Raw genomic sequence first — 13,823 nt, 5'->3', positions numbered from 1 at the left:
AGTTAGATGCAAATTGTTCCACCTTTCCAGATCTAATTTAAGCTTGTCGATTAGGGGTGGAAAGTTGTTCTTGAAGAGATCTGACGGCAGATATGCACATCTAAATAGTTAAAGCTGTTTTTAGACATTTTAAATGGAAGAAACACATTAGGGATCACAAGGGCTAAATTATTTACAGGAAAGCATTCACTTTTTGAAAAATTCAATTTATAACCTGAAAATGTTCCAAAGCTGTTTAACAACTCAGTTGTCTTAGGGATGGTTGTTATCGGATCAGAAATAAACAATAATAAATCATCCGCATAGAAGGAAAGTGTACGTTCCAAACCACATCTGTGGAATCCTTTACTAAAACTGGCCGATTTAAGTGCAATAGATAAAGGTTTGATTGCCACGGCGAACAACAACGGGCTCAAAGGGTACCCTTGGCAAGTTCCTCTGCTAAGTGTGAAATATTGGGATTTCATCCCATTAGTGCTTACGGACGCTTTAGGGGAAGAGTATAAAAATGCAATCCAAGATGTATACTTAGACCCAATGCAGAACCTCTCCAAGACCTCCAACAGATAACTCCACTCCACCCTATCAAATGCTTTCTCCGCATCCAGGGAGACCACCACTTCTGGTGTCTCCCTGGATGCTGGAGAAAAAAGAATGTCGAGGAGGCGATGGATGTTGGAGAAAGAGTGTCGGTTTTTCATAAACTCAGTTTGGTCGAGTGAAATTATGCTTGGCATAACCGATTCAAGTCGCAAGGCCAGTACTTTAGCTAAAATCTTATAATCAGCATTTAAAAGAGAAATGGGACGGTAAGAACCACAATCAGAATCTTCTTTACCCGGTTTTAGTAGTAAGGTTATTGACGCCTTGGTGAGAGTTTGAGGCAGGGTTCCCTGGTCCAGAGAGTCACTGAACATGTTTAAAAGGAGGGGGGTTAATTTATCAGCAAATTTTTTGAAAAACTCTATAGGATAGCCGTCTGGGCCAGGGGCCTTGCCACTTTGCATTAGTTTAATTGAATCTGCGATTTCACGAATTTCTAAAGGTCGATCCATTTCGCACTTCTGAGTAGAAGATATGGGTGGAAATTTCAGGTTATCCAGGAAACTCACCATATTTGTTTTGTCGGTTGGGGATTGTGAAGTATATAATTCAGAGTAAAATGTTTTAAAGGTTTCATTAATGACAGATGGCATTACAGTAAGTTCACCTGAGGGGGTTCTAATCTGTTTAATTTGCTGGGATACTGAATGGCTTCTAATTTGGCAAGACAGAAGACGTCCTGCCTTCTCACTGTGCTCATAAAGAAATCCATGTGATCGTAAGAGTAATTTTTCAGTTTCTTGTGTTGACAGTAAGTTGTAGTTCATTTGAAGGTTTTGTCTCTCCTTTTCTAATTCAGGGGATGGAGATACTGATAACTTTCTGTCCAATTCTGTTATGCTTTCCATGAGCTGTTCTTGTTTTTTAAGTTTATTTAGTCTCGCAGAATAAGATATAATCTCTCCACGGGCTACCACCTTTAATGTCTCCCAAAGTAGAGATGGGGATATGAGATTAGATTTGTAAATTATGAGAAAATCGTCAATTACTTTTGAAATTGTTTTGCAGAATCCATCATTGTTCAGCAATGTGCAATTCAACCTCCACGGGGGGCGTGTTTTTTGTAAGAGTGTAAACGAAAGGTCGAGTAGCAATGGAGCGTGGTCAGATACCACTATCATTGAGTATTCTATATTATCGACAGCAGGAAGAAAATAATTATCAATGTAAAAGTAATCAATTCTTGAAAATGTTTTATGGACCTGAGAGTAAAAAGAAAATATTTTTTTATCAGGATAAAGAAAGCGCAATGGGTCCACACCTCCTATTTGATCCATAAATGATCAAATTGCTTTAGCCATTTTAGCAGGAGGATCCTGCCTTGGACAAGATTTGTCTAACAAAGGGTCTATTGCACAGTTAAGATCACCCCCTAAGATTAAATGGTGGGAACTTAGATCTGGTAAAACTGAGATTACTTTCCCGATAAATGCTTTGTTATCCCAGTTGGGTGCATAGAGATTGACAAGAACAACAGATACATTATTAAAGGAACCTGAGACTATAACAAAATGGCCTTGGTGGTCAGCTATGACATTTGTTGGGCTAAACTGTATTTTTTTATGTATTAAAATCTATGTACCCCTTGCTTTACTACTAAAATTGGAGTGAAAAGCTTGGCGATCAAATGTGTCTCCTGTAAGAAAGCAATTTCTGTTTTAAGATGCTTTAAATGGGAAAATATTCTACCCCTTTTAACTGGGCCGTTGATCCCTTTAACATTCCAAGAGACAAATCTCAAACAAGACAACCCTTTTTTTGTTGTATTAGCCATAATCAACCTTGTAAGTATATGGTGAGATGACATAATGCCTTGTAGAAGGAAGTAGCATTAAAAACACAAACAATAATAAAAATAAAAGTGAATCTGTAGGACCTACCACCCCAATTCCCCACAACAAAACCCCTCAAAACAGGTGACAGATAAACACACCTAAACCTCCCTAAGCTTGTCCTAAGAACAAGAACTAGCAGCGGGACTCCATAAACTCTGTTACTTCCTTATGACATAGATCTGTGAACTAATCACTCACCGTGCAGACAGGGCTCCTATATCTGCATATGTGTCTACAATTCACAGTAGGCACAAAATGAAAGGGAATAGCAGGAGAGGGTTAATTTTGAACACTAAATTTACCTGATCCAAAGATTTTCCTGCTACATCGATGCCATTGACCTCCAGGATCTCGTCATTAACTCCCAGCAGCCCTGTGCTTTCTGCTAGCCCGCCACGTACCAGACGAGAAATGAAAACCCCTGGGACCTATGGGAGTATGGAAAAGGAAAATATGTCCAAATATTTGCTGTATTATTTTATCATTAGTCCTCTTTTTTTAGGTATGTTTCCTGATACTGGTTTACCATACGACTGCAGAAACATAAACTGTGTTCATTTCAAAAACTTCTGTAGTCCTCCCACAAGAGGCAACATCCAGGGAAGAAAAATAAAGCAATGGAAGTGCCAAAAACTTCAAATATTTTGAACGACCACTTGGGGCTGGCCACAAGAGGCCTGTCAATCCCCATAGACCCCAATGTTAAAATGTCCAACTTTACAACAGAAATAAACATGTTTACAGCATGGTACAAAAAATAGTTTTGGTCTCTATAGCTTTTTCCCCCCTTTATGACAACTGTACAGGGGATGAATTTTCATATCTTAAACTCTGCGTGTCTGTGGGTGTCTGTGTGTGTGACTGTTCCACGTTTTTCTCCTCACTGAGTTGGTCAATCCATGTGAAATTTGGCACAGTGGTAGAGGGTAATGGGAGGATGCGAATGATGCAAAATTACATCAATTGGCCAAAGGGGGGCACTACAGTAACCGATTGAAATTGCAAACTTTGAATGGGCATATCTCATGCTCCGTATGTCGTAGAGACATGAAACTTTGCACAGAGATGCCTCTCCTCATGAAGAACAAATTACTCTCAAGTTCCGGTTATATAGATTTTCCCCCATTTTGAGTTTTTTAAAAAACACTTTGATCGATCTCTTCCTAGGAAGTTTGACTGATCTGCATGAAACTCGGTGAAAATAATCTAGGGACCAATATCTAAAGTTCCCTCTTGGCAAAAGTTGGAAAACTTACTAAAACTGAGCTTCTATAAGACAATGGATATTGTGGAGGGCGTGGCTCATCACATAGAGGTGTATAACGTCAAGGGTTTCACCGATCACCACGCAACTTTGTAGGCATATTACCACACATAATCTGAGGGAACCCCTCCATTATTGACCCGATAAAACAAAATGGAGGAGCTAGAGAGCTAATTTCTTATCTAGGCCTAACCACCATATCGATTTTTACTAAACTCAATGTGACTGGAGAAATGTAACTCTAATTGGCAACTGGGTGGGGCTATAACAACAGAAAAATGCTTAAAAATGGCTAAAATGTGACTGATGGCTGTGGCTCCCCCTGTGGCTGAATATTTTTTTTTTTTTTTCTAATTTTTGGTATGACAGTCATGGTATGCTGTACATAATCACGGAAACTGTCAATGTGCTCTTCTGTCAGTCATTCATTCTGTCTGTCCCACGTTTTTCTACTCACTGACGTGGTCAATCTATGTGAAACTGCACATAGGCATTGAGGATTGGCATAGGTAGAAGGTGACAAAGCTACTTTTTCCAAAAATTACACTATTAGTATATTCTTTTACAAAGTCGCTTTTAATTGAATTGTATGCATTCACCCCATGAGTTACTGCACATGCGTGTTAATATATGTATCCACCTCAAACGGACATCAGCTGTAGATGAGCAATCGTACTATCAAATTCACAAAAACTCTGTCTGAATACATTGCTCTTCTTAATGGGTTCAGCTGACTATTTAATCTGCAATTTCTTATAACCTGTATCCCAAACACACACCATGTGAAACTGTACGTGGGCAACTGTGCACTCAATGGGTATGGACTAGTTTAAGGATGTAACAGGCTGCAACAATTTCTGTCCACTTTTTTTTTTTTCTTTTTGAAGCTAACAGTCTTGCAAATAGTGACTCAGCAAGATGCCCAGTTTTTGTAAAATTGTATTTTGTGATTGGAAACTCTCTGACTCATGACACAGTCTGAAGATGCGAAAGGGTGTCAGAATTAAGTCTTTTAAAAGTTTTTCAAATTATTCTAGTGTATGATAGACATTAATTACTTATGATGCATCATGGATTCTTTTAAATACATGAAAATGCATCACACTTTACTGAGCACCAACAATGAAACACTATGATGAAGCATGCATTATTATTGATATATCAATGTACTTTACTTAACACGTAGAGTGATATTGAAGCGTGTTAAGTGTGTATAGGTGAGTATAGATATTCAAAATGCATCATAAGCCCCATCAGTCAACTCTAGTTGTCAAGAGCATCCATAAGACACTTCAAGTTGTCAAGAGCATCCATAAGACACTTCAAGTCAGATCTATAATGTTTTATGACTGTTGATATAGTGCATCAGGAAGCATGATGTGTCTTTATGAGTGTAGTAACAGAACATTATAAATGCATTATAATTCACTATGAATGGCCTTATGATGCATTATAGACGTGGTCTTCATAAAAAGTGCTACCAAAAATTAGATGCAGAACTTAGTAACATTCACAGTGAGAGAAAGGGTGAAAAGTAAAGCAAGATGACATTTGCCCCAAATGACTAAATCTACCCCTAACAACACCAAAGTCAGTGCTTTTCACAATACACTGATGAAATACACTTAGTGGAGGTATTCATCCCCAAATAATTGTGTTCGTCGCTTGCTTTGATGTGACAATGGCATTAATAAAGCAGACCATGGATTTATTGAGCATTGGTATTTTGCCTAAAGTAATATTATTAGTATCCAGATAGCACACATATATCTGGCCGACGTCGGCCTAAGGACGACACATCGGCCCTTAATTTATAACGTTTTAAATTTAATACTCTTTTGTCCCAGCTCATCAAACGTCTCTGTTACGTTGGCTTTGGGTCGGCCCATACCTGCCCACATACGGAAGTCGCAACGGAAGGCGGAGTTTCATCTCCGCAGTCTATGTTTGGAACTGAGCTCGCAGGTCGCAGCATCTCATCGCAGTTGGTTTCAGATAAGCTAATTGGAATAAATTTGTAGTGTGAAAGGTCCAACATAAATAAATAAAGGTCGTAATTAACTAAGCATATGAATGGGGCGGCAGTAGCTCAGTCCATAGGGACTTGGGTTGGGAACCGGAGGGTCGCCTGTTCGAGTCCCCATCCGGACCAAATATGGAGTGTGGACTGGTGGCTGGAGAGGTGCCAGTTCACCTCCTGGGCACTGCCGAGGTGCCCTTGAGCAAGGCACCAAACCCCCCCAACCGCTCACTCTGACATCTCTCCACTTTGTGCACGTATAGGTCCTGTTTGTGCATGTGTGTGTCTTTTGGACCTGTGTGTAATTGACAGCAAGAGTGAAAAGCCCTAGTTTCAAGTTATTACGGAAAAACTGGCGATATACACAGCCGACATGCTGCTTTTAACTCGCTAAGGTTCTATTGCATTTACAGTAGTGAATGTTGTTTATTGTATTCACAGCACCCTCTCTGCTGTTCACTGACTTCAGTCAGTGTCGTTTGTGTTAAAAAAAAATACCGATAAAAGTACCAGTAATGTCAGACTTTATCAATACTACAGTCGTTACCCCCGCGGCCAGCTGGGTTTTGGTACCCACCTCTAATGCAGTTAGTATTCCGTTTCTGGAACAGTACCCAAAAATGACCCAAAATGGTCCCTTGTCTGGTGGTGGACAAAAGAGAAGCACTGCAGCTGGCATCGGGTGTGACATGCTGTGTCATTGCCTCTCCCATGTTAAAAACATTGAACGATTTACGACACACAGTTCACATTTTGCACATCCCAGGTTCTGGTCCTTACCAAGCTATGCCCTACACTTATCCCACTAAAGTCAGACGACACCAGACGATATCCAGTAAACATTTTCTTCGCATTACGTGAACTTACATTTCATTAAAGAACAAGGTTGACTCAGGTTGACATTACCCCTGCAAAGAACGTCAAGTGACGTGACTGATCTGTTAAGCTAATTTAGATTTTTTTCAGATGATCTTAACTAGACCACATATACTCTTTTATCCAGGTATTTGTGAAACAAATTACCATGACTTTTCCTCAACTTTCCGCGTATATTTATAATGTTCCAAAACGTTCCCAGGCCTAGATATTGCTATTTAAAACTTCCAAGACTTTTCCAGGTTTTTCATGACCACAGAAACCTTAATAGCCTTGCAAAAGTACATCACCCACCTTAGCTGTTATCCTGTTTTTTTCGCATTACAACCTGTGATTTATATGGATTTTCATTTATTTGCATTTTCTGTAATGGACCAACACAAAATAGTCAAAATTGGTGTAGTTACAAGTGGTACGTGGATATGTGCTTGCCCATTTGCTATGATGCCCCTAAATAAGACCTGGCTGCATAGCAAGGGGGTAGTTTTGCAAGGCACTGTATACCTGGCAAATGCAACCAACCACTGGAAGAATGGTTGGTGGGATATGCGAAGGACACACATCAATACAGTACAGGCCAAAAGTTTGGACACACCTTCTCATTCAATGCGTTTTCTGTATTTTCATGACTATTTACATTGTAGATTCTCACTGAAGGCATCAAAACTATGAATGAACACATGTGGAGTTATGTACTTAACAAAAAAAGGTGAAATAACTGAAAACATGTTTTATATTCTAGTTTCTTCAAAATAGCCACCCTTTGCTCTGATTACTGCTTTGCACACTCTTGGCATTCTCTCCATGAGCTTCAAGAGGTAGTCACCTGAAATGGTTTCCACTTCACAGGTGTGCCTTATCAGGGTTAATTAGTGGAATTTCTTGCTTTATCAATGGGGTTGGGACCATCAGTTGTGTTGTGCAGAAGTCAGGTTAATACACAGCCGAGAGCCCTATTGGACAACTGTTAAAATTCATATTATGGCAAGAACCAATCAGCTAACTAAAGAAAAACGAGTGGCCATCATTACTTTAAGAAATGAAGGTCAGTCAGTCCGGAAAATTGCAAAAACTTTAAATGTGTCCCCAAGTGGAGTCGCAAAAACCATCAAGCGCTACAACGAAACTGGCACACATGAGGACCGACCCAGGAAAGGAAGACCAAGAGTCACCTCTGCTTCTGAGGATAAGTTCATCCGAGTCACCAGCCTCAGAAATCGCAAGTTAGCAGCAGCTCAGATCAGAGACCAGATGAATGCCACACAGAGTTCTAGCAGCAGACCCATCTCTAGAACAACTGTTAAGAGGAGACTGTGCGAATCAGGCCTTCATGGTCAAATAGCTGCTAGGAAACCACTGCTAAGGAGAGCCAACAAGCAGAAGAGATTTGTCTGGGCCAAGAAACACAAGGAATGGACATTTGACCAGTGGAAATCTGTGCTTTGGTCTGATGAGTCCAAATTTGAGATCTTTGGTTCCAACCGCCGTGTCTTTGTGAGACGCAGAAAAGGTGAACGGATGGATTCCACATGCCTGGTTCCCACTGTGAAGCATGGAGGAGGAGGTGTGATGGTGTGGGGGTGTTTTGCTGGTGACACTGTTGGGGATTTATTTAAAATTGAAGGCACACTGAACCAGCATGGCTACCACAGCATCCTGCAGCGACATGCCATCCCATCCGGTTTGCGTTTAGTTGGACGATCATTTATTTTTCAACAGGACAATGACCCCAAACACACCTCCAGGCTGTGTAAGGGCTATTTGACCAAGAAGGAGAGTGATGGAGTGCTGCGGCAGATGACCTGGCCTCCACAGTCACCGGACCTGAACCCAATCGAGATGGTTTGGGGTGAGCTGGACCGCAGAGTGAAGGCAAAGGGGCCAACAAGTGCTAAACACCTCTGGGAACTCCTTCAAGACTGTTGGAAAACCATTTCAGGTGACTACCTCTTGAAGCTCATGGAGAGAATGCCAAGAGTGTGCAAAGCAGTAATCAGAGCAAAGGGTGGCTATTTTGAAGAAACTAGAATATAAAACATGTTTTCAGTTATTTCACCTTTTTTTGTTAAGTACACAACTCCACATGTGTTCATTCATAGTTTTGATGCCTTCAGTGAGAATCTACAATGTAAATAGTCATGAAAATAAAGAAAACGCATTGAATGAGAAGGTGTGTCCAAACTTTTGACCTGTACTGTACATACAGAGATTATTTCCATTATAGTTAGATGGAGGACCACTCCATTACATCTGAAGAAACAGCAGTAAACAGTTAAAAAAAAAAAGTATCTGGAATGGTGTGACCTTTTGTTTTTTTATCAGTTTCCCAAGAAAACATTTCAACAAGTTCCATAATTCAGTTCTGATATTCAGGTCAGTGCCATGATTCATGACAGGCAAGCCAAAAATGTGTCAAATGTTTCATTTTCCATTTTAAACTGTCATGTAACATTTTCAAAGATAAACAATAATTCTGCTGGACTTGCCTTTTCTCTCCTTATGTATTTTCATAGTAAAGGATGATTTTCAGAGAAAGTCTGAGAGAAGGTATGTTATTGACCCAGATATTTATCATCAGTTTTGTCAGCTTGAAAGGTGATATGTCTGTGGAATTATCTAAAATGAAATAAAAATACATCTTACCTTCTCTACGCCCTGTGGTGTCACCCGAACACTAACCCCATCACGGATGTAGAAGCCCAGTGGTTTGTGGGTACCGTGCTTGTGGAGTCGTACACGTCGGTGTGTTTCAGGTAAGATGTCCACATCAATAATGGATGAGATCTGTCTGAAGTTTTGTGGCAGGCCAATCATAAGCCCTGGTTTGTTCTTTGAATGAGTGGAGCCTGAGCCGGTGGTGCGCAGTCCGGTTAAGCCCAGCCCCTTTTTACGCCTCTGAAGGGAGTTGGTGGCAAAAACTACCGGTTCATCCTCTAAAAGGAGAGGATGGAAAGAGAAGTTCATTATTTATTATTGGTGCTTTTGAACAATTCACGATTTATAATTGAAAAATTAACTTAAAGAAATATTTCAACAGCCTGGGAAACTGGCCAAGTTTCTATTACTTGACAGCTAAGTCAGTCACCAATAGTCAAACCTCAGATTTAAGAAGAGCAATTTGGATTCCATCGTGGCTGTGGATCAGTGGACCAACTCTTTACCCTTGCAGGGCTGCTGGAGGGGTGATGAGAGTTTGCCCATCCAGTCTCCGTGCGTTTTGTGGACTTGAAGAAATATTATGACTGCATCCCATAGGGAATCCTGTTGGGGGTACTGCCAGAGGGTGGCTGGGCTAAGTCTTAGAAAAAGGGGGAGGATCCCTCAGGAGGAGCTGGAAAGCATTGCTCAGCCTCCTGCTCCTGTGACTCAGCCCAACATAGATGGATGGAAATGGATGCATGTGACATTCCCAGCATCAATTGTGCCACCAAAAGCAGGAGTTCTTTAGCAAGATGTTGGCTGCATGTCCAGTGTTAATTGTGTCACAGAGAGCGAGTGTTCTTGAGTGTGACATTGGGGACATTTCCAGCTTTAATTGTGCCTTTCGAGCCAAGACTTTTTTTTTTTTTAGCAAGACTTCAGCAGCTGAGATATAAGCCCAAACATATCTGTGGTCTGTAAAACATACAATCTCAAAATTTATTTTGGTGATTGGGTTGGTTGCCTATGTACTAGCATAGTCTTTATCAATTTTGTTTGTCCCAACTGTGTGTTAAAAGCTTGACTTGACTTAAAAGATGACGGTGCTTCGGGATTTGTTTTCCCCTGCTGTCTGCACTGTCTGGCATCTCCTCCTGTGAGTTTCTGCATGTTTTAATAAAAATATCAGTATTTGGCACCAGTGTATCAATAACATCACAAGAGGAAATAATACGATACAATCTCTTACTGATATTTTGTCCCACTTTTAATGTCAGGAAAAATTTCAATGCCAGCAGTTAGGGTTGGGCCAATTTATCGATACAATCGATGAAGTGAAGCTGCAATAAAATAAGCTGCGCCCAATCAAAGCATAGATGCTTCCACACAACAAGCTGCAGCTGAAAAACCTCATCCACAAATTGTAAATGGCTTCTCAAAGCAATACAACTGCTATTCACGGACACTTGAAGCAAAAGCATTTTGGAGGGCTTTGTCAATAACGCAGCAAGACAGCTCTGCCCTGTTTATTTTTTGTCCCCACCCAAGCGTATTATATTAGAATTATAAACAGGTGGAATGTGTTAATTGTAATGAACATCACAATCCTATGCTAAAGTTGCAAAAACACCCAGGACCCTATTTAAACAGTGTACAGCATATGGTCTTAAGTGCATAGCATAAGTGCATTTATGGCATGTCTCACTCAACTTTTGCAGGTTGAATGGCACATAATCCTGGTGCAAAGTAAGGCAAAATGGGGCAAAATCATGTGAGTGTTGGGCATGACTTGAAGTCAACCAATCAGAGTATGATCTCCAATTCCCTTTATAAGCCAGGTGCACCTGCACCTGGAGCACTGCTATTTACATGGCAGATTTGGTAAATTGCAAGCAAGTAGTTTCCTACTGAGGGTAATGCTGTAAGAGGAGTAATGTCACTGCAGCAAATAGCATGGAGCACTTAAGCAGAAAACTTAATACTTCAGAATCTCTCTCATTCTCACTCCTGCAAAGTAAATCAGCACAGCCTTCCCACTGGTCACCTAATTTCACTCTCATATCTGCAACAGTTGTAACTATTTCCTCCTCCCTGGCCCTCATACATCCATCACAGACCAGCATCAATGGACAGCCTCCTGCCCCACGTTCATCCCCATCTTCAAATTTGTTTATACTTCCTCAACATGTTGTACTTCCCTGTCTTATTAAACCTTTACAAACTGCTTGGTCGTGGCACAGTCCTTGGGGCAAACTTTAGTTTACCAGTTGGCTTAAGTCTGGGAGCAGGACCACACCTCACTACTTATACCTTGTTATTCCTCCCCATGCTATTTGTTTCCATTTTCATTTTTCGTAATTAAAATTTTTATTGCTTTTTAAAAAGATGAAAATCATTAACAAAATAACACAACAATCAAAAACAAAATCAAACAAACAGCCAGGAAATCTAGCAAATACTGACAGACAATAGTACAGGAAAGGCTGCTATTCAGTCACAGTGGTGAGCCAATCATTAGTGCAATGTGTCAGAGGGGCACTAAACCACATCACCAGTGCCTTTACATTTTTAAATTGTTCCTTACCGACTAGGGCATTAACAGAAAAGTTGATTTGTCGACGTGTCGACGTCAGTGGCACAAGTCAACACCCCCCGGGAGGAGTCGACAAGTCGTGTGTTTTTTTCCCTCTCTCCCTCTCTCTCTCTCTCTCTGTGTGCTTGTGTACGGAATGCAATCGCTGCCTCTGATTGGCTTATGCTGATACTTTATCCTAGTGAACATACTCGGGTGTACTATAAGCGGAGCAGATACCGCGAGGAATGTCATTTGGGCAGTCATTTGGGCTTTCATAGTCGAGCGCACTTCTGCATTGTAGTTTCCTGTAAAAATGTCCATGAAAAATCCCCGCGATGTGAAAAATACATGCCGAGCAGTCACTGGTGTGCGGAGCAGAGTCCGCGCGGTCGTAAAATCTGAGCTTTGCACGCACAGGGCTTGTGGACGTCTGCTTTGAGTCTGCGCGGACCTCCGCAGAGTCCGTTCCGCTGACGTTCCGCCCGAGTATGTTTGGGCCTGACAGACACACATCACGTGTGGAGATACTTCACTTTCCTCCGCCGTGTCAATGTGACGTCAAATGACTTGTCGACTCGACTTAGACTTTATTGACAGATAAGTCGACCTGAAAAAAATCAAAGTCGTTAATGCCCTACTACCGACATACATCCGCTGAAACTGTCCCATTGTTAATTAACCATATAATTTTTCCAATTTAATCTTCCAAGTATCATTTCATACGCAGTAGTTTCCATCATTTGCACTTTCCACATATTCAGTGTAGGAGTTCGAGGCTCCTTCCACACCTTAGAATCATCCGAGCACAGGTTATAAGGCCAGTTTTCAATATTCTAATGGCACTACAGTTTTGTCACCGAGGAGACAGTCAGTATGTTTACATGGACAGTTTAATTCCACTTTCATTTGAAATGAAAGGCCATTCCGATTGAAAAATGGTCATTCCAATTGAAAATTAAATCCGATTAAAGGGGGTGGTTTATTCCGTTTGTCATTCCGAATGAAAGAATTTTGTGTACATGTATACACTCATTCCTCTTTAAGTTCATTCTGGTCTTTCTGCGCATGCTCGTTTCCTTGCCCTTCTGGCGCGATGACGTATATAGTGTGCATAGCAACGGGCTAAGATAGAGCAGTCGGGCTCGTTGCACTCACCGGTTTCCATTCACCACAGCACCGTCTTCTGTCTCCCTTCTTCGACCTTCTACCTCTCTTCTCCTCCTCAACAGACGAAACATTAGCAGAACAAGGTTGTTGTCGTATTGCTGCTTCAAGAATATAAGCAAAACAAGCCCGAAAAAGGCACTAAGAAGCATCTTGTTATCCGGAGCGAGGACTACAGTGTTTTCTTCCGGTAAATGTAAACAAGTAACATCCGCCCGACCCCCTATCCAATCAGAAACCTTCCCTGCCCCAAACCTTGTGCGGACCTGAATAAAGGCGATTAAACTGATCTCCCGTGTAAACCCTCATTCGGAATGAATATTTCCCATGTAAACTACCTGGAAAAACTTTAATTCCGAATGATTTCATTCAGATTTATTTCATTCTGAATGAGAAGCCATCACGTAACCGTAGCCATAGTCTCGGCAAACTAGGCGATTCAAATTCTAACCATATACCAATTTAATCCAGAACATTCCTCCACAAGTAAAGAACCCTTAGGACATTCCCATAGTTCATACGTATATGCAAGGGCATAGGTTTGATTTTCACATTGGTAGGGACATAAAAGTGCTCCATGGCGGCGACCTGTACGTTGATGATTTTTTAATGCAGTTTCACGTGATGCGAAACTCATCACTGCTTTATAATGCATATTTAGATTTCTACACTAAATACAAGAATGTCTTGGTTAACGTATTCTCTAATGTTATCAGTTACATGAATATACACTGATAACTTCATCACATCTGTCCGTATGTGCTTCCCAGGGTAAATTATAACATCTATGATTATCAAGTTTTAATATAATCTTTTCAGGCCCAGTCTCACCTGTGAGACTCCTGT

General features: G+C 40.9%; 1 protein-coding gene across 1 annotated transcript in view; it reads right to left on the bottom strand.

Moving 5' to 3' along the window:
• The window catches only part of pard6a (par-6 family cell polarity regulator alpha), a 124,132-nt gene that overhangs the window by 22,394 nt on the left and 87,915 nt on the right, over window positions 1-13,823 (bottom strand). Inside the window, exons 3-4 of the mRNA XM_033617519.2 lie at window positions 9,242-9,531; window positions 2,741-2,866 (exon numbers count right to left, since the gene is read on the bottom strand). Coding sequence (XP_033473410.1) covers window positions 2,741-2,866; window positions 9,242-9,531 — 416 coding nt within the window. The remainder of the gene's footprint in view (window positions 1-2,740; window positions 2,867-9,241; window positions 9,532-13,823) is intronic.

This window comes from Epinephelus lanceolatus, chromosome 5, assembly GCF_041903045.1.
Source record: "Epinephelus lanceolatus isolate andai-2023 chromosome 5, ASM4190304v1, whole genome shotgun sequence".
NCBI classification, from domain to species: Eukaryota; Metazoa; Chordata; class Actinopteri; order Perciformes; family Serranidae; genus Epinephelus; species Epinephelus lanceolatus.
This window is presented reverse-complemented; position numbering and strand designations above follow the sequence as displayed.